General features: G+C 34.0%; 2 protein-coding genes and 1 pseudogene across 3 annotated transcripts in view; 1 reads left to right on the plus strand and 2 right to left on the minus strand.

Moving 5' to 3' along the window:
* LOC148200149 (cleavage stimulation factor subunit 77-like) overlaps window positions 1-8,091 on the minus strand; it is a 52,275-nt gene extending 44,184 nt beyond the window's left edge. The window contains exons 1-8 of one of the 2 annotated variants that reach the window (XM_088111544.1): window positions 7,931-8,090; window positions 7,778-7,843; window positions 7,641-7,703; window positions 7,398-7,507; window positions 6,460-6,560; window positions 4,716-4,777; window positions 4,479-4,619; window positions 4,257-4,385 (exon numbers count right to left, since the gene is read on the minus strand). In XM_088111544.1, coding sequence (XP_087967670.1) covers window positions 4,257-4,385; window positions 4,479-4,619; window positions 4,716-4,777; window positions 6,460-6,560; window positions 7,398-7,507; window positions 7,641-7,703; window positions 7,778-7,843; window positions 7,931-7,933 — 675 coding nt within the window. In that variant the 5' untranslated portion in view covers window positions 7,934-8,090. Of the gene's footprint in view, window positions 1-4,256; window positions 4,386-4,478; window positions 4,620-4,715; window positions 4,778-6,459; window positions 6,561-7,397; window positions 7,508-7,640; window positions 7,704-7,777; window positions 7,844-7,930 lie in introns of both variants that reach the window. The other variant, XM_088111545.1, reaches the window with a different exon arrangement.
* Window positions 1,252-3,354, minus strand: LOC148200150 (uncharacterized; annotated as a pseudogene).
* Window positions 8,092-14,407: 6,316 nt separating the features above from the next.
* LOC148200151 (membrane steroid-binding protein 2-like) lies at window positions 14,408-19,572 on the plus strand. The gene is made up of 2 exons (XM_088114500.1): window positions 14,408-14,866; window positions 18,914-19,572. The coding sequence occupies exons 1-2, from the start codon at window positions 14,547-14,549 to the stop codon at window positions 19,188-19,190; spliced, it is 597 nt and encodes a 198-aa protein (XP_087970626.1). The 5' UTR covers window positions 14,408-14,546; the 3' UTR covers window positions 19,191-19,572.
* Window positions 19,573-23,121: the final 3,549 nt, after the last annotated feature.

The following is a 23,121-nucleotide window of genomic DNA, read 5'->3' on the forward strand; positions in this document are numbered from 1 at the left end:
TGTGTGGCATCAATGGCAGCAATAAAGCTTTTGTGCTTATCAGAGAGATTGTTAGTGCAAACCTTCTGAGAAATAGGATATTTAGCACATGACCTTCTTTCCTTTCTTAATGCAATGGGTAAATCCTCAGTAATACTTTCTCCTGGTTGTTTTCTTCTTTCATATTTTTTGCCAAAAAATTTGTCTTCTTTACTATGGACTATGGTAGCTTCATTGCTTAGATCTTGAGCATCCTGCAAAGACAAACATGGTAATGACAAGAAGGAGAGTTCATCCACTTCAAGTGCTTTCTCCTCCTGAAGTGGTGGACTAACATAAAAGGATTGTGTTTCATGAAAGGTGACATCCATGGTGATAAAGACATGACGACTCTGAGAATGATAACATTTGTACCCATTTTTATTAGAAGGATACCCAATAAAGATACATTTAAGAGCTCTGGGATCTAATTTACTACGGTTAGATGATAAGAGTGAACAAAAACAACACATCCAAAGACTCGACTAGGTAGCCTCGTTATTAGGGACGAAGAAGGAACAAAAGACAATAGAGACTCCATAGGACTAATGCCATTTAAGATACAATTGGGTAACCTGTTGACGAGATATGTAGCAGTTAACACAGCTTCTCCGCAGTAATTTTTAGGAACAAACATTTGAAAAAGAGCTCTAGTTACTTCAAGAAAATGACTATTCTTTCTTTCTGCAACCCTATTTTGTTGAAGGGTGTTTACACAGGTTAGTTCATGAACAATACCATTATGAGACAAAAACTTGAGAAATTCATGATTCACATATTTAGTACCATTATCAGACCTGATTCTTTTCATATTTTTTTCCAAATTGAATTTGGACAAGACGGAAAAAATTAACAAAAATTTGGAAAACTTCTGATTTATTTTTTATAAGGTATGTTCACGTGACACGTGTACAATCGTCAATAAAGGTAACGAACCATTTGGCTCCGGAAATAGATTCAATGACAAGATCCCAAATATTAGAGTGAATTAAATCAAATGGAGAAGTACTCTTTTTATTACTAATAGGATAAGATGCACGATTGTGTTTTGACAATTGACAAATATCACAACTAAAAGACTCAACAAACTCCTTGGTAAACAAATGGGGAAACAAGGACTTGATAAGACTAAATGAAGAATGCCCAAGCCTTTGATGTTGTAACCACATTTGGGAATTTGCCCACATCTCAGATGTAGCTTGTTGACTCATGATTTTTGTGTTGCTTTGGTCATCAAACTCCAAAAGATACAACCCACTTTGCTCCGTAGCAGTTAAAGTCGTTTTCCCCATGGCAAAGTCCTGAAAAACACAGTAAGTTGGGAAAAATGTTACTAAATAATTTAAATCCTTTGAGTTTTTGCACAGAGATAAGACTATTAGCTAATTGAGGAACATGTAAAACATCCTTTAATACAATGGATGAGTCAAAAATTATATTCCAAGAGCCGCATATAGGTATACCTTGACCATTCGCAACTGTAATAAGTTGTTCTCTATTTCTTTTATCATGAGTCGAAGGACACACAAAAAGGTGTCATGATCAGTTGCTCCTAAATCAAGTATTCAAATACCATGAGACACATGACCAAAAGTATTGAGACAAATCTTACCTTTCATGGATAGAGTACATGATCCAAAGGGCTTACTCATTGATTCAAATATTGCTTTAAAGCGCTCGAGTTCCTCCTTATAAGCTTTCATATCAAGATCAGGTGATGGTGAAGGACTAGAATGTGAAGGACTAGATAGATTGGTGGCTTCCTGTTCTGAGGTAGTATGATTTCCCCATCTTTGAGTACACCCTTTGTTGTTTCCCATGCGCTTGAGAACATTCTTTCTTCCATGGAGTTTGAAGCATGTTTCCTTGGTGTGTCCAGATCTTTTACAGAGTATGAACAATAGTCTCCATGAGTACCTTTTTCAAACGACATTCCTCCAGCATTTGTTCCTTTATGGACTCCCTTTTCCAGTCATCATGACAGTGCCTATGTTGGAGGTCCCCCATCAAGAATGACAATTCTACAAGTTTTTTTTCCTCTTACCATAAAAAAAATACTTCTGATAGGGATGGTAATTTTTCTCTTCCTAAGATTTGTACCCGAATTGGGTCGTACTTAGGATTTAGGCCATGGAGAAATTTAAAGATTCTTCCTGTTTCCATGACTTTAGCAAGTGTGGCAGCATCTGTTTTACACATCTTTATTGTTTGGTTTTGATCTAATTCCACCCAAAATCCATTCATGATTCTGTGATACTCTGATACGGAAAGGGAGCCTTGTTTTGTATGAAATATCATGCTTCCAATGTCATAGCATGCAGCAAAATCCTTTTTTAATGAAAAAGTACTTTGTAAATCATCCCATATTTCTTTGGCAGAAGAAGGAAACATATAATTTCTACTTATCTCAAGAATCATGGACTGCCACATCCAAGTCATAATTAGTGAATCTTCATTCTCCCAAATTGGAAAATGAGTGTTGTTTGGTCCTGGTCCTCCTCCATCTATGTGATCTAGTCTTGAAAGTCCCTTGAGAGTACTTCGAATATACTGGCTCCATTGTAGGATATTCTAACCATCCAACCGAGCACCCACCAAATTGGGTAGATCATTAGGACCCAAAGGAATAATTTTTACTTCAGACATCACATAGAAGCAATCAGGTGTCTCAGATGACCTTATCTGAGGCGACGACGACGTGTGGGTTACACCGAGAAAAGGAGCATAAGTGAAATCTCATATCTACTCAAATCTGGGCAAAATGGGACGTCACCGACCCTTGGAATGGACTTAGGAGGCTCCAGCGACCTTGTATGTGACAGCGGCGACGAGTGGGTCTCTCCGGAACAAGGTGTGTGGGCTACACGCGCCGGCGATGATGGCGACGCGTGGGCTACACGCGCCGGCGGTGCGTGGTGGCTCTTTCCCGAAGCGATTTCCGATGTTGTGATCGCCAGAGTTGGGCGCACCTTTCTGCTCTATCAACAACCCCAATCGGCTACGGCGGCATCCGTGGTGGTCGGACAGCGACGGCGGTGGCTACTGTTGCAGCGAAAACAGATCTCCCAAGATCAGGAGGTCTGATACCAACTTGAAAAAGAATGATTTTATTATTTTCATTCATAGTAATTACATTCTTCTTACCTCTATTTTAGCAATCTAATCTTCTAGAAAGGGAAATAAGGAAACAAAATAATCTAGAAGATCATACACATGTTTTCTGTAATTAGGAAGATTCTATAGATATTTTCTCTAATTAAGAAGATTCTATAGATATTTCCTCTAATTACATCAGTGTTCATCTCATTAACATCAAGCGTAGAGCTTAGTCTATGTAACCAGCACCTTCCATAAAAATAAATATCAAAATTTACATCAAATTGTGCTTTCACACAGCCAACTACTGCAAACAGGACCATGAAATCAATATCAGCATAAAAGAAACATCAAGTTGCAATTTGATCAACATTTCCAAAGGCAAATCCCACTTTCCTCTACTTTCTCTCAGTAAGTGAGTTTATGCCTAATGCAACCATAACAAACTAGCTTGTAAAGTGATGATTGCACCCCACGTATTTATTAAAATTTGACCTTATTCCTAGTTGATATAGAATCTCCAACACACTTCCTCATACCGAGGAATGAACATCTCTAGTGTGAGTTTAGATATTTGTGGGTGGTCTAACAGGAGCCCGATCACACCATCTCACACCAAGAAATGAACATCTCAAGTGTGGAACTAGATATTTGTAGGTCATCTAGTAGGATAAGCTCTGAATGGTTTTGATACCATTTTGGTAAGGGGGTTTATGACTATTAAGATATTTACCCTATTTATCATCATTATATTGTGTCAAGGGTTACCCTATTTATCATGATTATATTGTGTCTAGGTTTATCCTATTTATCATGATTATATTGTGTCTAGGGTTACCCTATTTATCATGTACTCTTGTATCAATTTATTCTTATAAATAGAAGATTATGAGAGGGATCAATCAAGCCCTCAAGAATTATTTTACAGTTTCAATCTCAAGTATGACTATCTCAATCTCACCAAATCGACTTGTAAGGTGAGGATTGCATTATATATTATTATCTGACTTTATTCCTAGTCAATGTGGGATCTATAACCCTTTCATAACCCAAATTACAATTTTTAGAGATCCATAGTTGCATGCTTAAATAGGAGAAATTATCCTGTAACAATCATCACTAATAAGAAAAAAGAAAGTTACCTTGTAGGATCCACTTGGTGGTACAGCAAGCATATTCCAATCAATTTCATCAACATACTTCTTCCTCTCCCGGTAAACTGCCCTAGCACTATTATATTTGGGTTGATATTCAGATATTAGTCCTTTAGCCTGCAGAACATCTTTATCATCAAATTGCATGCAACGAAGGAAGAAAAACTACAAATTAATAGAGCAAGCATTTTACTATAATCAATATCTTACCAACTGACGACTAACAGAATTTTCAAAGTTTTCATAGTCCTTCCAAAGTTGTTCAATGTGATGGGTTGGAGTAACAATAGCCTTCTGATAGACTTTCCTCACAGTAGTCATCCGGTGTGACTCTTCTTGACCATTTATAGCCTGGAAGAGATCACAGAATTTGACCCAAATTATGTAACATAATACCTAAGTATGCTCCAAGAATTGCAGAAAACAGAAAAGGTTAACCAAACAAACCGGCAATGATTTTAGAAAGGCTATGTACTCCATCCACACAGGACCAGATGCTATGTCTGCTCCTGTTATCACATCATTAAGTGTGAAGGTATATATGTATATATATAACGTATAGATGCATTTATTCATACATAAATATAACAAACAGTCTTCCCTTTCCCTCCTAATTTCCAAATAATATCAAACGAAAATAATGAATTTTGGCATTAATAGTGAGTTCCGGCAAAAACATAAGTGGTAGAAGGCTTTCAAACATAAAATATAAGTGAAATCTAAATCAGAAGCTAAAGCATTAACTAGGACGCAATTATTTATAAAAGAAAAATGTTGGCTTCAACTATACTAAAATTACTAGTGAATAGATCTACCAAATGGTTCATCAAATTACACAAGAAATTTGCGACTATAGTATGTTTATTAAGAAAATTTATACAATTACCAATAATTTCTTAAAATTCAAAATTTATGAAATTCCCCAATAGCCCCATGCCTGAATCAGACCAGTTAAACTTCAATCAATCTCTTAAAGATTTCTATTTTCTTTTACTTTGAACTCTGCAATAAATAGGATTTCAAACATGCACCCAATCGGTAAAAAGACAAAAGCCACTAACATATTTATAAATGCATTATAAATTCAAAAACAGCAACAAAGCCTTAACTGATAAGGTGGAATATGCAACACGGATTTCTCATTGCCAATAGGCTCTGACTTAAACCAATCAACTCCTACATTCAAGTCCCCATTCTAAAAAAAAGATAACCTTTTATGTACTATTCTTAACTTGTAGTCATGTGCCTTCATTTTGAGGATTTATGGCACATGTCTTTTGAGTTCATATATCAAATCAATATTTTTTACCCTTTAATAATCTATTCAATCAAGAAAGATTTGTAGTTTTCTAAATACTCAAACTTCTTTCAGTCAACATTAAAATGAATTATTTGCAAAAAATGACAATCAACATTTCACCAGTAAAACAAAATTTCATCAAATATTTTTAAAATTTATATTTCCAGAGTTTCTTGTATTGAAATATGTATGCAATCTACTGATATTTTCCAGTTATCACAAAAGAACATGCCATTGGTTCAAGGTACATAAATGGTTTCATATGTAAAACTCCTCCTCACACAAAGCCCCTAGGGCTTGAATTGCAGACAATAAACAGTCCAACAATAACAGCCCAACCCTACGTTGAAATCCACATATAAAATGAATGGAGGAAGAAAGTATCAAATTCTAGACCACACGACCATTGAAGCCTTATACAATTTCAAACAACAACTCTTTGACCTTGAAGCATGGGTAATGCATGAAATAACCCTATTGTCTGCTGAAATCCAAGTTTTATTTAGAAGAATAGGAGCAGCAAGGATTGACTCTAGATATTTGGTAATAGAACTCTAGTATCAAGTTAGAAACCAATTACCTAACAACTTAAAATATTGGAGGAAGACAGAAAAATGGTTTTATATCAAACAAGTTCCACCAAAAAGCATGTTTCCAGTATTTGTGTCTCCTAATATCTTTTGTCTGTTCTACACCCATCCAATGGACTAATTTTAATGTCCACTTCAACAACTATGGGCCTCTAATCAATGTTCTTTTCACCAAAGTCTCTACTGGATTCTCCTCACATGACCAAATCATCATGCATGAGTTTCCCCATCTAAATAGTTGATACTTCAATCCAACAAAACAACAAAGATAATTCGAACAGGACAAAGGAATAAAACTTACCCACACAGTTAAGCATAAAATCAAAAGCTTTTCTTGTCTCTTCCTGACCCTCCATGCCCTTCTTGTCATTGACCTTTCTAATGAAACGAATGTAGCATCTCCTGTATACCAGAGGATAGATTGAAACAAAAACATCATTTGCATGTACCACAAGACCAGCAAAATAAGCAGGATGTTTCATCCATTTTCACAAAAAACGAACTATCTTATGAAAATTTAACACAAAACATAATATAGGATAGAGAAGATGGGACACATTCAGAACACATGCAGCAGAAATTGAGAAATTTTGAAGACCTTCTATGATTTAACTATTTCTGTGAGAATACTGCATTAGAAGAGCAGCTAGTCACTGTCTCTTAGGCAGTTAGTTGTTTGAAAAGTAGTTAAGTCAGTTACATATATGTTGTTAAGTCAGTTACTCAACTAACTACCACTATCACTATGACAATGTTTGAAAAGTAGTTAAGTCAGTTACATATATGTTGTTAAGTCAGTTACTCAACTAACTACCACTATCACTATGACAATGTACTGATCCTATAAATACTTCAGTGTAACCTCTGATCTTTAAGAAATAAAATCAGATTACTTTTCTTCCTGAAAACTCACTCTTACTTTGAACAATTTCTAACAGTTACATGTAAAATGACCAATATTTTAAAGAGGATGCCCTTGCAAGAATATCTATGAATAGCAACAAGACAAGTCCCCTCAAGTAAGAAAACCAATAAAACCTTACAAGATAGCCAACTGAAAATAAGTTTACAAATATTAGTTGATTGAACAGAAATGCAGCTATACATATGCAGTAATTTTGTATCCTGTACTCTCCCAAAACCTCTCTATCCCCAACCGCAGCTGAAAATTATCCAAAAGAGACAGTAAAAAAAGGTACATCAGCCAATGCCATAAACAAGATTAAGCAAACAATATACCATAGAGGAATCTGAAGACAATGCAACAAACACCGACTAAAAATCTGTTTCGTAGCATCATCATTATTTGTAGCCATATATGCCTCCACATATTGCCTCCAAAACTTGGCCTGAGCACAAACAAGCATCAACAAAAATCAGCCCCATAGCAGAAGAAGCGACATAATTTCAATCACAAAATACAACCAAAACCATAACTTTCTTCCAATAACAACCACCGAAGCTATCAACAAGAACACTTACAGCAGTTGGAAACAATAGCAGAAGCTGCTCGTATATGGGTGTGGCCTCTGCAACGGGCAAATGCTGAACAGCACAGAAACAATATGAACCAGCTAAAGGGTATGCAAAAAATATGAACTGGGGAATTGGATCCGAACCTGAGCCTCATTTGCCAAGATTTCCGCGGTTTCAATGTTGTACTTGTCTCCGCCACTGGTTTTATCCTAAAAAGTTAAAATTAAAATTAAATTAAAAAAAAGGTTAAATTTTTATGCTCATCAAAAACGTAGAAGGAAAGAATGAAGGTGTACCATGTTGGGGGTTCGAAAGAAAAGAAGCCAGTGACAGTCACGCTTTCATGTTGCCCAGTTTGAAAAGAGTAGGAAAGGGGAAGAAGAAGAAAGCGGGTATTCTTGCTTTTTGGAGAAGACGATGATTAATCGAAACTATTTAAATGGGGATTGAGGGAATTTTGCCGTTTTTGTTTTGTGAGGTTTAATTAACAGCTAGGTTACTCAGAGAATCTAATTAATTTAAGAAGTTACATAAAACTTAGGGATAAAAGAATAACTCTGTAATATTTTTCCTGCTATTATTTTGTTCGTAATTTATATTATAAATTTTAATACTTTTAACTTTAAAACTATTATTATATTGATATGATAATTAACATACACTCTTCTTACCCACTTCTATTATTATGAAAAAATATGTAACCATTTATTTTATTATTTATATTTATTGTGCAACAAGTGTTTCAAAACTTATTTTTTTAATCACTTGAGATTGTTAATTTATTTTTTATTTATTTCTTTTATTATATGTATATAAAAGTTATTTTAATTTTTTTATTTATTTATTTTATTTTTAAAATTAATTAATTATAAAATGAAAATATATTTCATACTGTTTTGTTTTATTCTTAATTTTATTCTTTTATATCTTTTATTTATTAAATACTTTAATAAATAACTAAAAATAAGTTATATTTAAAGTATTAATAAAATTAAATTTAAAAAATATATTTCATTTTTATATCTTATAATAATATTATTTAAAAAGATAATATATTTTTTAACTATACAGATTATTTACACTCATAAAAAAATTATCTCTGAGTTGTTTACTCTTTTATCTATTTTGATTTGCTTTTAAACGGATGTATCCCGCAAACATAAATATATTTCAGCTTTATCATATAATATTTTATAAACTATTATTTAGTTGTTAAATATTATAAAAATTTAGAAAATTGTGTTTTAAAATTAATAATATATTTAAAATATGAGATTTGATTATTTTAATATTTAAAGTTTAAATAAATAAAATTTTTATAAATAAGTTTTATTATTTAAAAACATGCAACCAATGTCAATACGCTTTCTATTTTCGAGTCTTTGTAATCTTTTGCATTCCTCGAGTATTAGCACACATTGAAATAGTTAGACCATGGCCTTCGAGTCCGGTTGAGAAATAGTGAAATTGAGTAGCGGGAAGTAAGTAGGAGTAAGGTTCGGGTTTGGTTGAGTAACTTTTTCTTTAAAGTTCTAGGTTTTTATATCGTACATTCATGTGTTTGAAGATAAAAAAACGGGTGATTCTTGAGATGAGCTTTCCATTTTTGTCCAATTAGTTTCTCCAACAGAGTAAGTTAGTTTTATGTCATTTTCAGTTTGTATGTTTTTTTTTTGTACATGTGGATCATCTTGGTTCCCGTGTAGTGTGAGGCCTTGGAAAATTAAACCGTAAGCCTTCTGTCTAATCAAATTAATGCACTGCTGAGTCACCTGTCAGCTCTCATTAATGCACCGCGACACACATTCAGTCTCATTAAAAACGCACTCACACACTCTGACGCACGCCTGCCAAGTGTCAGTTTAGAATCTTCTGAATTTGTAGTGGAAGACAGGTGTCCGTGTGTGAAAGAACGTCCGTTTGACTTGGGAAGAAAGCCAATTTTCTGAAAAACCTTCTTTCCACTCTCTGCATGCAGTCGTCTTCTTCCTCAGAACTCAACTTTTCATATTCTCCAACTTCTCTCTAGAAATCCTTCAACTTCTCTCTACTGTTACTCACTCATTTCTTCTCCGTTCAACATTCAAAACCGTAGGAACGTTCCCTGCACCGTGAGCTTCAAACTGAACCGAACAGATCCAAGTTCTGTAACCGGTAAGTCGCTCGACTCTGGACGCTAATTTCTGGGTTACATGCAAACTAAGATTCAGTTGCATGCAAGGGTATAAACTGAGTTTTCTGAGTTTTCTTTGGTTAGACTTAGTTGAAGAGCGTAAGAAAGATCGTGGAGGGTAGAAAGCCATAGTTGGGCAAAGTCAAAGTCATACTCTTAGGACGTACACTGCTATCCAGGTAAGGGAAGCTTAGTAATTTAATTGATACTTGTATGTTGTATGCAAGCATGATATGAACTGAATGTATGAGATGTATGTTGGTTGAGTATGCATGAACGAACGTTGTTGTACTGAATGAATATAATATATGTTGGTTGAAATGCATGTTTATGGTTGATACGTATGAATATGAGATGATTTATCCCTTTGAAGTATGAATGATTAATGTGAATCATATAAAGTTTGGAAATTGATATTGATATGAAGTATAAAGTATGAACTGATACGTTGAAAATTGATAATTGAACTAGAAGGAAATCGTAAATATGGAATCCTTACTATGATAAAATACGTTCGTCATCGTACGGTCTTATACCGTTCGGTTTCTAATCAATTGCTTAAAAAGGAATCCTTTCATTTGGAAAGAGTTCTGATCGAGAACGAGCGTCCCGTGAAATACTATGTTGAGCGTTCGACTTAGCCTAGTGGTAACCTTATAATTTAAATTAAGTTATAATGTATTACCCCTTATACTTACAAATTTGTAGCGCTCGGTCTTACACTGAGCGTTCGTCCTCTTTAGTACTTGGTCTTATACCAAGCGTTCGTCCTAATTAATTATCGGTCTTATATCTAGCGTTCGTCCTAAGAAGTGTTCGGTCTTATACCGAACGCTCGTCCTTACCTTTGATTTCTGAATGGGCGTAAATAGCGTCCGTCCAAATTATTAGTAAATGTATATTATCGCGTTCGGTCATTGACTGGCAGTCGATCCTTTTAAACAAATTGTTCTCAGTATAATTAAATAATTGTCTTGTCGTATCTTTATCCATTTGGATTAGGCCTAGAGTCTTTGTACCTAAATTATTCTGAACATTGATTTTATATCTCTAAGAGTCGGTTCATTCAACTGATTCGAGTAGCAGTCACGTTCTTCATATAATTATGTGTGGACTTATTCTGTTTGACAGCGAGCCTTCTAAATCTAGCCTTTAGCGTTCGTCTTCGTTCTTCAGAAGTATGAACGTTCGTTATTTTATACTTTTAAAACTGAAGATAAAGATGATGATAAATTATAAGTAGTTGAAGTGTGAACACTATATTGAATGATTATACGATTATGGAATTTGAACGAGTGTTCCAGGGAGGAACGACTCTTACATATATTGAGTATTAAATTTGGTAAAGTATGACTGTGGATAAGTTAAGACTTGGTGTCCATCCTGATGTTCCGTGAGTACTCATCCTCATGTAGAGGGAGTATGTCATGTGTGGGAACGACAAGAGGTCCTTAGTCCATAAGTTAACATGGGCGACGTAAGAACGGACTAACCTCGAGTGGCAGCTGTTTGGTGTATCCCAGTTACTACATCACTCGGGTGCAAGGACGCTTGTAACTACACAGATTCATACAGTCCGGACGGTCGGTCTAGTATATATTTATATATATATTTCGGATGTTGTTATATGATTGAATTATGTACTTGTGTGGATTGAAATGTTTATGGTATATGTTGATGTATAAATTAAATTACATAAGCTTACCCTTTCGTTTTCCTTGTTTTGTCTGTTGTCTATGTACGTTCGTCCTGTCATTGCAATGATCATCCGTGTGGGTGTGAGCAGATGGAGGTGCGTCTCTTGAAGAAATGCTAGAAGAAGAAAATTTGGAAGACGCTAATCTGGTTGAAGTAAAAGTTAAAGCCGAGCCTTAGAGCGCTCGCTAGGTTCTTATCTATTAGTCTTTCAGTTTTATTTTGAATATTCGGTTAAGTTTTGTAAAACCGTTCGTCTCTGAACTTCTGTTACTGCTGTATTGTATCTAATGCTGTACTTTAAGTCGTTCGGCTTTTTGAACCCCGTTTAGTAATGTAAAGACTGCACTGTTTTACTGTTAAATGTAATTAATTCTGATTATGGTTATTACTGTATTTTGGGATGTTACATGTAGTGTTTGAGTCTTTTATAAGAGATTATGTTGATCAGCGATACTAATGGTGAGTTATGATCATGTTTGTGTTATTCAAAGGAATATGTAAAGCTTTTTGTATGTCTACATAGGAAAGTTAATTTCATTATTTTTAACTGATTTATACTTTGCAATTGCTAATTATATGTTTGTATGATATTTGGTTTGTGTAATTTAGTTGTCTAAAGAAATATGAGATGTGGAGTTGAGTTAAAATTTAATTTGGTTTACTTGAATTGTATTTTGAAATTTGGTATGTTGTTTGGTTAAATATTGTGATTGAGATTAATTGAGTCATTGAGTAATGTACAATTTGATAGTTGGTATGTTTTTACCATAAGTTGTTGTTGGACCGATTTGTAGGGTTGAAATGACATAAATTTACAAAATTATGTTTTGCATAATTATGTAGACTCGATAGGTGATAATATACTTGTTGGACAAAGTCAAAGTCAGAGAGTTACTAACTTGATTTGGGCAAGACAATACTCATTAGGGTAGATCAAAGTCAAAAAGCTCACTGACTTGAAAGTCGCTAAGGATTTAGGTGTCTCTAGGTCGTGTCTCTAGTGAAACGACAACAGTGTGGGGTAAGTTCCACTTTGTTGTAATTGTCGCAGTTTTCATTGTTGTCATCTTCACAACTGAGGATCTTACTAGGTCATCTTCACTTTGCTCACTACTCATCTACCTGAACACCGCGAGTAGCTCCTACAAGTTTGAGCCGTTCTACTATTTGGTGACCTCGTCACTGCCATTGCCGATACTTTTTTTATACGTGTTCGTTATTACATTGGCCACTCCTCCCTGGCGACCCTTCCCTGCTTAGGTTCACGATCGTCATGGAACTCACAATATTGGCAACACCGACGAGGTTTGTCTACTCCATTTTCCTTTTTGTTTCAATTTTTCCTATCTTTATGGTTTTGGGTTCTAATGTTTGTTGTTTCAAGAGAGAATGATGGTGAATTGAATTTGAAGGGTTATGGGATTTGGAATTTTCTAATTTTGTTGATGTAATTTTAATTGAATTTAATTTTTATGTTTTGATTAAGTGTTTTGTTTGAAACCAAATGGAGCCAATGTTGAATGTTAGAGATGAAACCTAGTTTTAATGGGAGAGAGGGCGTTTGTGGTTGAAAGTTTTGGGAAATCATTGAGTTTAATTGCGTAAATAATTTAATTTCTCCATTGTTCGTGTTTTTTGGTTCATTTATATCGTGTTATTGTTGTGATATTATTGGTTTAGTTAATTACATGATTAGATTTGTGTGTGAAGTATCTTAGCTTTATGTTCTATTGTAGACTTATTGATAAGTGCCTAATATGAGTTAGCTTTGATTATAATTTGGCACTTGTCTTGTTTTGATTATGTTAAAAATCAATGTTAATCACTTCAAATTTACTTGTTTTGCAGGTTTTGATAAACTTTGAGAGTCAAAGATGTAATAAGAAGAAAACAAAGGAATTATGACCAAAACACAACAAACTGACTTAAGCGTGGTTGCAACGTGGAATTTGAGGCTTGAGTCACATGAAGAAAACTCACCTTAAAAGAAAACCTCAAACCTTTACCTAAGGTTAAGGCCATGAAGAATCATTCACCTAGAAGTAATCTTAAGAGGCTTCAACACAAAAACACAAAGGCTAAGCTATAGAGGAAATCCACCTTGGGAGGAAATCTCACAATTGAAGCCATGAATGGCACCGCTAAAGCCACACTATCATTGTCTATAAAAACAAAATTTCCTCTCTATTTCAGAGAACCTTTTTGGATACTTTTCACTAGACTTTCTAGACAGGTTTAGAGAGACTTTAAAAAGTCTTCTCATATATTTCATCTATACTATAAAGAACATCATTAAAGGATTAGGAGACAAAGTTCCTTCCTTGTATTAACTTCTTCCCATCCATTATGAGAAAATAAATCTCCTAAGTGTTGGAGTGAAATGTAAACCACTTTAAAACTCTCTTGTATTCAATACTATTTTATTTATGAATGCTTGCTTTTAAATACAAGTTTGTGAATTGGTTTATACTTGTTATTGGATGAATCGATCACTCATTTTGTTTCACTAGCTTAAAACTGAGAGGAAACTAATTTCAAGTTGTGGTCCAATCAATTCTCCTATATGCTTTTATATGCTAAAAATAGATCTAAGGTAGTAGTTAGCTATGGAATCTCGATCTTAATGCAAGATATCCATTCAACTAATTGTAAAGGAACCATACTAAAAGTTGGTGATCTTAGACTTTAGGTGTGAAAATGTACCTAAAGTTACATCTAAAAAAGACCCCTGAGGACTTGATTACTTGCATCCTCGTATTAACTTATTTTAAATAAAATTAAAATCAAATTAATAACTTTTAAATTATCGAAGTTAAGGTTTAAATATTGGTAGGTTTGATACAAAAGTATATATGGTGGAAAATCAACACGTCTATTTATTCCCACATAAGATGTGCACTAATACGCTTCCAAAATCCAAAAAACAAAAGAACATAAAACCCAAACAACCAAATCCAGTTAGGTGGCTTCATTTCCATTCTCACCTACCAACGCTTACTACTCTTCCTTTTCAGAAGCCATTTTGAGAGAAGTGTTCAGAAATGGGTCTGTACACGAGCGTGATGGAAGAGATAGCGTTTTACACGGGGCTGTCTCCCGCCGCGTTTTTCACCGTTTTGGCTATGATGGTCGTCGTTTACAGAACCGTGAGCGCCATGTTTGTGTCCCCCGAAGACTACAACAAACCGCCCGTTGTTTCGGCCCGAACTCACCCCCAGTTCGAAGACCCCGAACCGCCTCGCCAACCGGTCCAGTTGGGTCAAGTAACGGACCGGGAATTGCGAGCCTACGATGGTTCCGACCCCAATAAACCGCTTTTGATGGCAATCAGGGGTCAGATCTTTGACGTGTCCACTGGCAGGTACAGCTTTCGTTTTTGTGTGCTGGTGTTGCCTATGAGAAAGTCACTTGTTTTTTAATTATGTAAATTTTTTATGAATGTTTTTTAACTAACTTTTCCATAATCATTCTTAAAAATATATAAAGGATTTTTTTTTTAAATTTTAGATAAAAGTAATTAGCCTCAAACAGAATTCTTTTTATAAAAAATTATATGAAATACCTTTTATTAATTAATTTTCACGAGAAAGAATACTATTAGTGAGACCTAAATTTCAATAACACTGACACTGTTGCTTTAAGTTACTTCTAATCTTGACGTGGACGAGTGATGGTTAATCTTAGATAAAACTAAGAGTTACTTAGAGTTCAGGTATATACGGGGAGCATATGCTGAAATAAGTCTCGAATTAAAACATCTTGATATCTGTTAGAATAATTAGTTGTGTGTGAGCTGTGTATTAGTTAGATGTGAGTGTGAGTGTTTCCAACCAGATTGAATTGTCTAGGTGTTACTGGTTGCTTTCTACTTAAATGTAACATTAAGATTAGATGTGTAGTAAGTCCTCTAGAAATATATGTTTTTGCATTAACCTTAGTTGGTATCAGAGCCGGCCGCTCTGTTTTTTTTTTTTCTTGATTTATCTGTCGGACATGGCCATTGCTGTCCACCATTATCAGGCACTGATTGCCGTTGCCTGGAGCAATTTTTGTTGCTGTCCACCTATAATCTGCAGCCATCCACTGTCTTTTAAAATTGTCACATTGTCAACAACTATTTTTAGTTGTTCACTGCTGTCCACCGCCACAGTTTAGTAGCGGATCTGAATCCTCCTTGAGCGACGACCATATCCGCCGGAATCAGGGCAAACCTCCAGTCGCCACGCGCCACCTTTCTCCAAAGTTGAATGACAGGTGCTTGGATTAGAGTAGCCTTTAAATTTGTAAAGCTATTCCTACCTGTGTAGACCATGTAAAAGCTGACAATTTAGGGATATTTGTAAATGAAGAGGCAGGAGTGACATAACCTCAAATAAATATGGGGTAAAATCTGGTAATTAAATTAGGTGTTGACCAATCCTGAATAGCCTGAAATTTATCTGTATATAAGGCCATTTTGCCTTAATGAATAATATGGCCCAAGTAGGAAATTGATGATTGTCCAATTGAACACTTAACAAAAAATCGATTATCCTTGAGCAAATAAAGAATAACCAGTAGATGATGTAAGTGTTCTATCACAGATACACTGTAGATAAGGATGTCATTAAAAAATCGTGCACAGTCTGTTGGAGGTGAGGTCTGATTAGGTCATTCATGGTTGCATGGAAGTTAGAGGGAGCTTTAGATAAATCGAAAGGCATCACTAAAAGTTATATTGACTGTCAAAAGTGTGAAAAGTGATTTTATGACAATCTTTAGGGTCAACATGATTTTGGTGATACCCTGAGCGTTGGTCTAACTTAGTGAAAACACAAGCTGTAGTGAGTTCATCCAATAACTCCTGAATAGTAGGGATTGGAAAATGATTCTTAATGGTGATTGCGTTTAGTGCTCTGTAATTCACACAAAATCTCAAATGTACTGTCCTTCTTTTATAAAAATAATTGGTGAAGAAAAAAGGCCTGTGTTGGATCGAATAATTCCTTTATCAACATAATGTTGATGAGGGAGGTCATTGTTTGTTTATGAGCATGAGGATAACAATACAATTTGATGTTCTAGGATAGTGGGGGCGGTTGGGGGTAATTCGTGAGGGACCAAAAAATAGTGTAGAAAGTTGAGAATAGGCTGAATTTCTAGAGGAATGGGTTGTATGGCGGGGGATGTGGAATTGAAAGATATTTGTTGAAAAGTGAGTAAGTGGAGATATGCAATGACATTTGTATGTGTAAGGTGTGGCAAAAGTGGTGAAAAGAGGTTGGACGAAGGGTAGTGTTGGTGTTACCAATAAGGGTGATGTGTTAGCCGCCATGAGGGGTGGAGAAATATGCTTGGGGGTGGGGAGGGGGGGTCCCAAATAGCTAACCAATCCATTCCCAAAGCTACATCAACTCCGTCAATCGATAGTAGGTAAAAAGGAATAATGAAAGTTGAGATTGAATGGATACAAGTACTTAAGGAAAATTCGAATGAGCAATGTATACGGTCACCATTGCTTATCATAACAGACAATGGTGTGGTGGGGACAGTGCATAATTGAAGGTGGGAAGCTAAACGAGTTCGTAAAATATTGTGGTAAAATAGTGACAAGGAGGTATTCAATGTGGCCATGAAACTTGAATGCATGTGGCCAATAGGTGCTTGAGAAAGCTTGAAAAGAAAAATGAAAATGGATAGATCCATCTAAATCAGTACTAATGGAGTTTCCATACATGTGTGGTAAGGATTAAGGGGATCATAATCTCCTTATAAAAGTAGGAAACGCTTGGTAGTGCACTTATGACCGGGGTAAAACTTGTTATCACAGTTATAACACAAACCTACACATCGTCTCTCTTGAAGTTAGGTTGAAGTCAAACATTTTGTAGGGGGATTGACAAGTTTAGGGTTCGGTAAAAGGTTAGAAGATGGTAGAGGGAGGATAGTTTGGCGCCTAGTGTATTTTGTTTGGAGTCATGGAACTTGGATTCAAGTAACTTAGTCAAACCTAAGGCTTGGGCAATGGAAATGGGTTGGAGGACAACAAGCACACAACATATTTTTGGAATGAGTCTAGAAATAAAAAAATTCAAAATCATGTCAGGGGTTAGCCCAATAACTATTGCAAAGTTTTTCAAAAGCTGGTTGGTATTCTGTTACTATGTTGGCTGAGTTTAGAGTTTTTCTTGATGATTGACATACGTGGAAGGGCCAAAGTGAAGCTCTAAGGCATGAGTGAAAGAACCCCTATCTACAAGTTGGTAATTTTGATAGATCCATATACCAAATAATAACTTTCTTTTTTGCAATTTTATTCCGAATGACAGTATGGAGACCATGTTTACAATCTGTAGTCCACCTTAGGGTGACACTTGTCTCTTATGCCAACATAAAGATTCCGATTATAACGTTCATAATTTTGGTTAAATATAGTTCATGAACTTCATAGGTTTAATGATCTTTCTAGTGGATCTCGTATAGTGAGGTCCACTATTAAATAGACTCTACGCTCATGCTTGAATATTGTGTATTGATGGGTCATATGATCTAAGTGTTATAATGGCTTGATAGACTTTAAGCTTGCACTCGGGCCTGAAGGATCATATACCAATAGGCCATTATACGAATGTTATAATCGGCTTGATGGACCCTACGCTTGTGTTCGAGCGTAACGGGTTGTGTATCGATGAGTATGAGAGGTTTTATACGATATACTCTGAGGAGTGACAGACCATGATTTTGGAGAACCAATTGCAATTGTAGAAAGGAAAGTCTCACAATAAATAAAGAAAATCAAACCTTGGAAAGTAGACAAAATATTGAATGATCTAGTTGAAGAGATCTCGCAAATCCTTGGCTAAAACAATTACATACACTACTGCTGTAGAATACTTTTAAATAAATGATCGATTTGATCTTTAAAAGTGACTAATTTTCAGTTTATTTCTTAGAGAATGAAATATTTTTGTGAAATTTTGAGATTATTTTGTTTTTAAAATATACTGTTAAGGATCTATTGTTAGTAGAGCAGAAAGTCTTTTGTCATTATGCTACAATATTAGGGATCAGTTTGAAACTTTGGCACATTCCGAGACTATGATTATTATTTTTCATTTTTTAAAAAGCTAATAACTACAACTTGCATTTTCATCAAATTGATCATATACTTATTATTTTTACACAAACATCGTATCATATTTGTGAATAGAATGATGCGATAAAGTGGTCAAATATGATTGAATGTCTATCTTACAGGGACGGTATATGAGTTAAACTCTTGAGTTTTTAGTAATAACTGAAAAGATGATTTGTTACTTGTCATATGTCATCTTGTGATACATTTCATTCACCTCTTAACACATTTTGTGTGTGCTTACTTGGTATGAGTGATAACACTGACAAACTCTACTTGATTATGAACAAGCAGGAATTTTTATGGTCCCGGAGGACCTTATGCAATGTTTGCAGGAAAGGAGTGTAGTAGAGCCCTTGCACTTCTGTCTTTCAAACCTGAAGAAATTAATGGGGACCTCGAAGGTTTAGGTGAGTCAGAGTTTACAATATTAGAGGACTGGGAATTTAAATTCATAGAAAAGTATCCAAAGGTTGGCCTCCTCATTCCAGAAGAAAGAGCACCAAAAAAAGAGGAACAAGTTCAAGACAGTTTGGAAAATTCCAATGAATACAAGGATGAGACAAAATAGAAACCGTTATATTGTATAGGTTGCTTGTAACCTAGGGATTTCTATAGGGCTTTTGAATCACTGATAGTTTCAAAGTACAGCTCGGTAAGTAGCACGAACACATTGCGAGGCATATTTGTCCACTGGATAGTGGTCATGATTTCAACATAAACCTCTTGCATTTGGCCATATTAACACATCTCCCAAGTTCATATATGTAAATGGATATCGAAAAAGAAATCTAGTTATCATAGCTTGTTGTACTCACTATTCTGCCTTTGAAATGATCTCTTTTTGGTCGTTTTTGTCAAACTTGGTCCCAAATTTGCGTGTAAGACTGAGTTGTTTAATAGTTAGCTTTTACCCTTTTTACATTATTAAGAAAGTGTTTATTTAAGGTGTATCATTCTGTTTTCTAGAATTACTCTTTAAAATATTATTTCTGGATAGATTTAAAGTATAATATTTAGTTCCAAATTTTAAATCTTAGAGTAAAAAAAATAAGAGTAGAAATATAATAATTGAAATATAAAACGAATTTTGATCCTCTCATGCTAGTTTTGTCTCCAACCCTCTTTGGTGTTACGTACGTATATGGTCGGATAAAACTAATAACTGGATTAAAGGTGTCAGTTTAAACAAAAAAAGAAGAAAAGTTAATTCCAAATGATAGGATTTGCTGCAATAATAATTTGGGATTAGATTTAAATAAATTACTTGTTCCTCTTTTTAGTTTTTTCTTTAGAAACTCATATTATACATTACTGTGAAATTTGATATCATAGATAGGTTGACACTCTAAAATTTGCAAATATTTTTTCCTCACATGAAACATATCATAAAAAAAGAAAATAGAAGATGCAAACACATTTTAAAAACACATGGAGGCAATACACCAAACCTACATAAAAAAAGAAATAGTCCCTTCTACACAAAAAAAAAAAAATACCTATAAAAAAAATAAAAATCCAAACTAATACTATTAGGAACGAAAAAAAACCATTTATATTCTAACTTATTTTCAATCCTCAATGTTGGCCAATTTATTAGTAGAGTGATTCTCTTTCCCGTGTGAAAACTCAAACTCCATATCAAAACATATCTTTGAACACTTTTTCCATCTTCCTCTAAGATATTAAAGAACCAACAATTGCAAGTATGACACCCATAATTTCAACATACAAAGCATTTTGGATGCCTAAATAGAAGAAAAGCTCCCAATGTACTCTCCTTTGCTCCCACTAAAGATCCCAACACAAGTAGAAATCCTTGGACTTCATCTAGCAGCATCATGAGTATTGAGAATTTGATCCAATCCACTTGAGGAAAGTCACAAAACACTTGAATAGGTTTGGAAAATTTTACAGACGTAGTTTTGATTCCAAAAGATATCAAAACAGAAAAGTTAGACATGATTATGAATAAACTTATTAGAAACATTACATGTTAATCTAACATCCCTTAATTTGATGTATAGTCATGTGAATGGTAATAAATTACTTAAATCTGGAATGATTTCTTATCTTCCGAAATCTTAAAGAGTATGTAGAAAAGACCAATCTAATAAGTCTCACCAATGAATTCATTCCAACTCTAAAAAAAGGAATTAATTGTAATATATGATGTATAGTTTCCTCTGTTGGTGTAAGATGGTCCTCGAAAGAAAGTGGGTGTTGAATAGAACCTGTAGACAATTTATACATTTTTGCACATATATAGAACCATTAAAAAGAGTATAAAGGATAGATATCACATTGAATTCATATGGATTCACACCAAACACAAGGATTATGTCTAGTTTCTTAAGCATCAAGCTTAAGAAGTTCCACTAATCAAATAAACTAATTGGATTTAATGAATACATACACAACTTTAGGTTATGAGTATCAACCTCTCTCTAGGTGTCACAATTATCAATCTTTCCATGTGAGTATATAATCTCTCCGGATAACGAATATCAACATTTCTAGTTATAACTCTCTTAATCCCCCTAAGTATCAAGAACTCTAAACAGAATAATGAGAAAACACTCTCACAATAAGATATTACAATTACACTCACATGGTATAATTCACGATGTGAAGGATTTTAAATGACTAAGTTCACAACCCACTGTGTTTTTGCATACAAGACTTTTTTTCGGATTTAACTCTACACGCTCAATATATCTTTCTATTTTTTCTCTTTTATTTACCCTTTATGCTATTTCATTCTTGTCTACCATTTTTTCTCTTTTATTTTCATACCATTGCTCAATATTTTTGCATCGTTGATCAACTTTTAACCTTTCATCTATAGCAACTGCTCTATAGGATGGTCTATTGGTTGCTGCAAGTTGTAGTGGTAGTACATGTTGTTGAAAATATGATTGATTTGGCTCCTTGGAATAATAATTATAATTCGTTCGGAAATTACATTGTTGACTATTTGCATATGAAAAATTATTTTGTAATGTTAAAAAAGATGTTATGAAAAGAAATAAGTTCAAAGGTTATTGAATAGACTTATAAGAAAAAGAGTTACATCTTAATTGGATAACTTAAGTATTTTATCTTTTTTTTACAAAGTGTTTTCTAACTAGTTTCACAAAAATTATGATAAAAAAAATACCAAATTAAAATAACTAAATAAAATAAATAAATGTTAAAAGAAATATGGAAAAAGAAAATGTTAGTAATAAACAAAAATGAAACAAGAACCAAAATAATAAAAATTTTAATCATATTTTCCGAAAATGATATCAAATTTGATAACTTTATCGTTAACACGATCAAATTAATATTACTAAACTTATCAATTTGACTAAAACAAAATATTCTAACTTTTTGGTACTAAAATATATAACATAACCCATTTAAAATTTATTTATTATAACTATATAAATTTTATCTAAAACACTTTCAACTCTTTAATATCTCAAGCATATCATACCTAACTCATGATATTGTCATCAAGAAACATTTAATCAATTTACATATTGAACGACCATATTAGCAAAACATTCATCTCGAATATAATAAAAGAATACACAATTTCTGCATAAAATCAAACTGGATCACCTCACTTTCACATTTAGATCATATTTTCTAAAGTACTCTATAAAGAAACATACTAACTTCATTTACCCTTTTAACTTGTTTAAATCAGGTTTAACCTCCTAATTTCACTACACTTGCAAGAAGGCTAAATATGTACATAAAACATTAATAGCCTATCCTAGCCCCGCAAAATAGCAACGCATACAATTCCTATCCTAGCCCTGCAGCCATTTTCATGAAACAACTCGAGAAAATAGCAAAGAGAAACTTACTAAAAAAAAAAAATATTTCTGTTTCGAGATATATATGTTAGGTTTGTGGTTGGACTCTAACCTGGAATACGGATTTCCAAATTGTTTGTCCGTGCCATTCTGGTGCTCAAGCAGCTTTTTGTAGTCGAACGGGTGCAGAGAACAAACACATATTTCCGCTTCATAAATAGTTCCGAGTCTAAGTTATTATTAGGGACATTGATTATGTGTTACGTTGTTCTGTACGAATTTCATTATCTTGAACTTGGTATTTTTAACTAATATACACATTTTATTATGAACTTTTAGAGTTTAACTAAAGTATTTCGGTTTAATCATACAAATTGTAAGCACAAGTTGTTAGCAGTGCCTTTAAAATCAAATTGGTGATTGAAGGGTTCAGAATTTAATGATCTAACAATAATTGAATTGACAGAAATGAAATTGTCATTTTTTTACTTTACATCAGTGAGATGAAAAATGTCCCAGTCCCATCCCATTTTAAATTTTTAAATAACTGGCTTTTAGTCTATTTTACACAGTCCTCCTTTACTAATATCTTGTAAACATACCCAGAACCAACCAACCGTTACAATGTCATAAAATGAGCATTTACTTTTATTGATAATAATAAAATATAAAATTATAAATGAGGCATCTAAA

The sequence above is a fragment of the Vigna umbellata genome, chromosome 4 (assembly GCF_029865625.1).
Source record: "Vigna umbellata cultivar VRB3 chromosome 4, Vumbellata_1.0, whole genome shotgun sequence".
Classification (NCBI taxonomy): Eukaryota; Viridiplantae; Streptophyta; class Magnoliopsida; order Fabales; family Fabaceae; genus Vigna; species Vigna umbellata.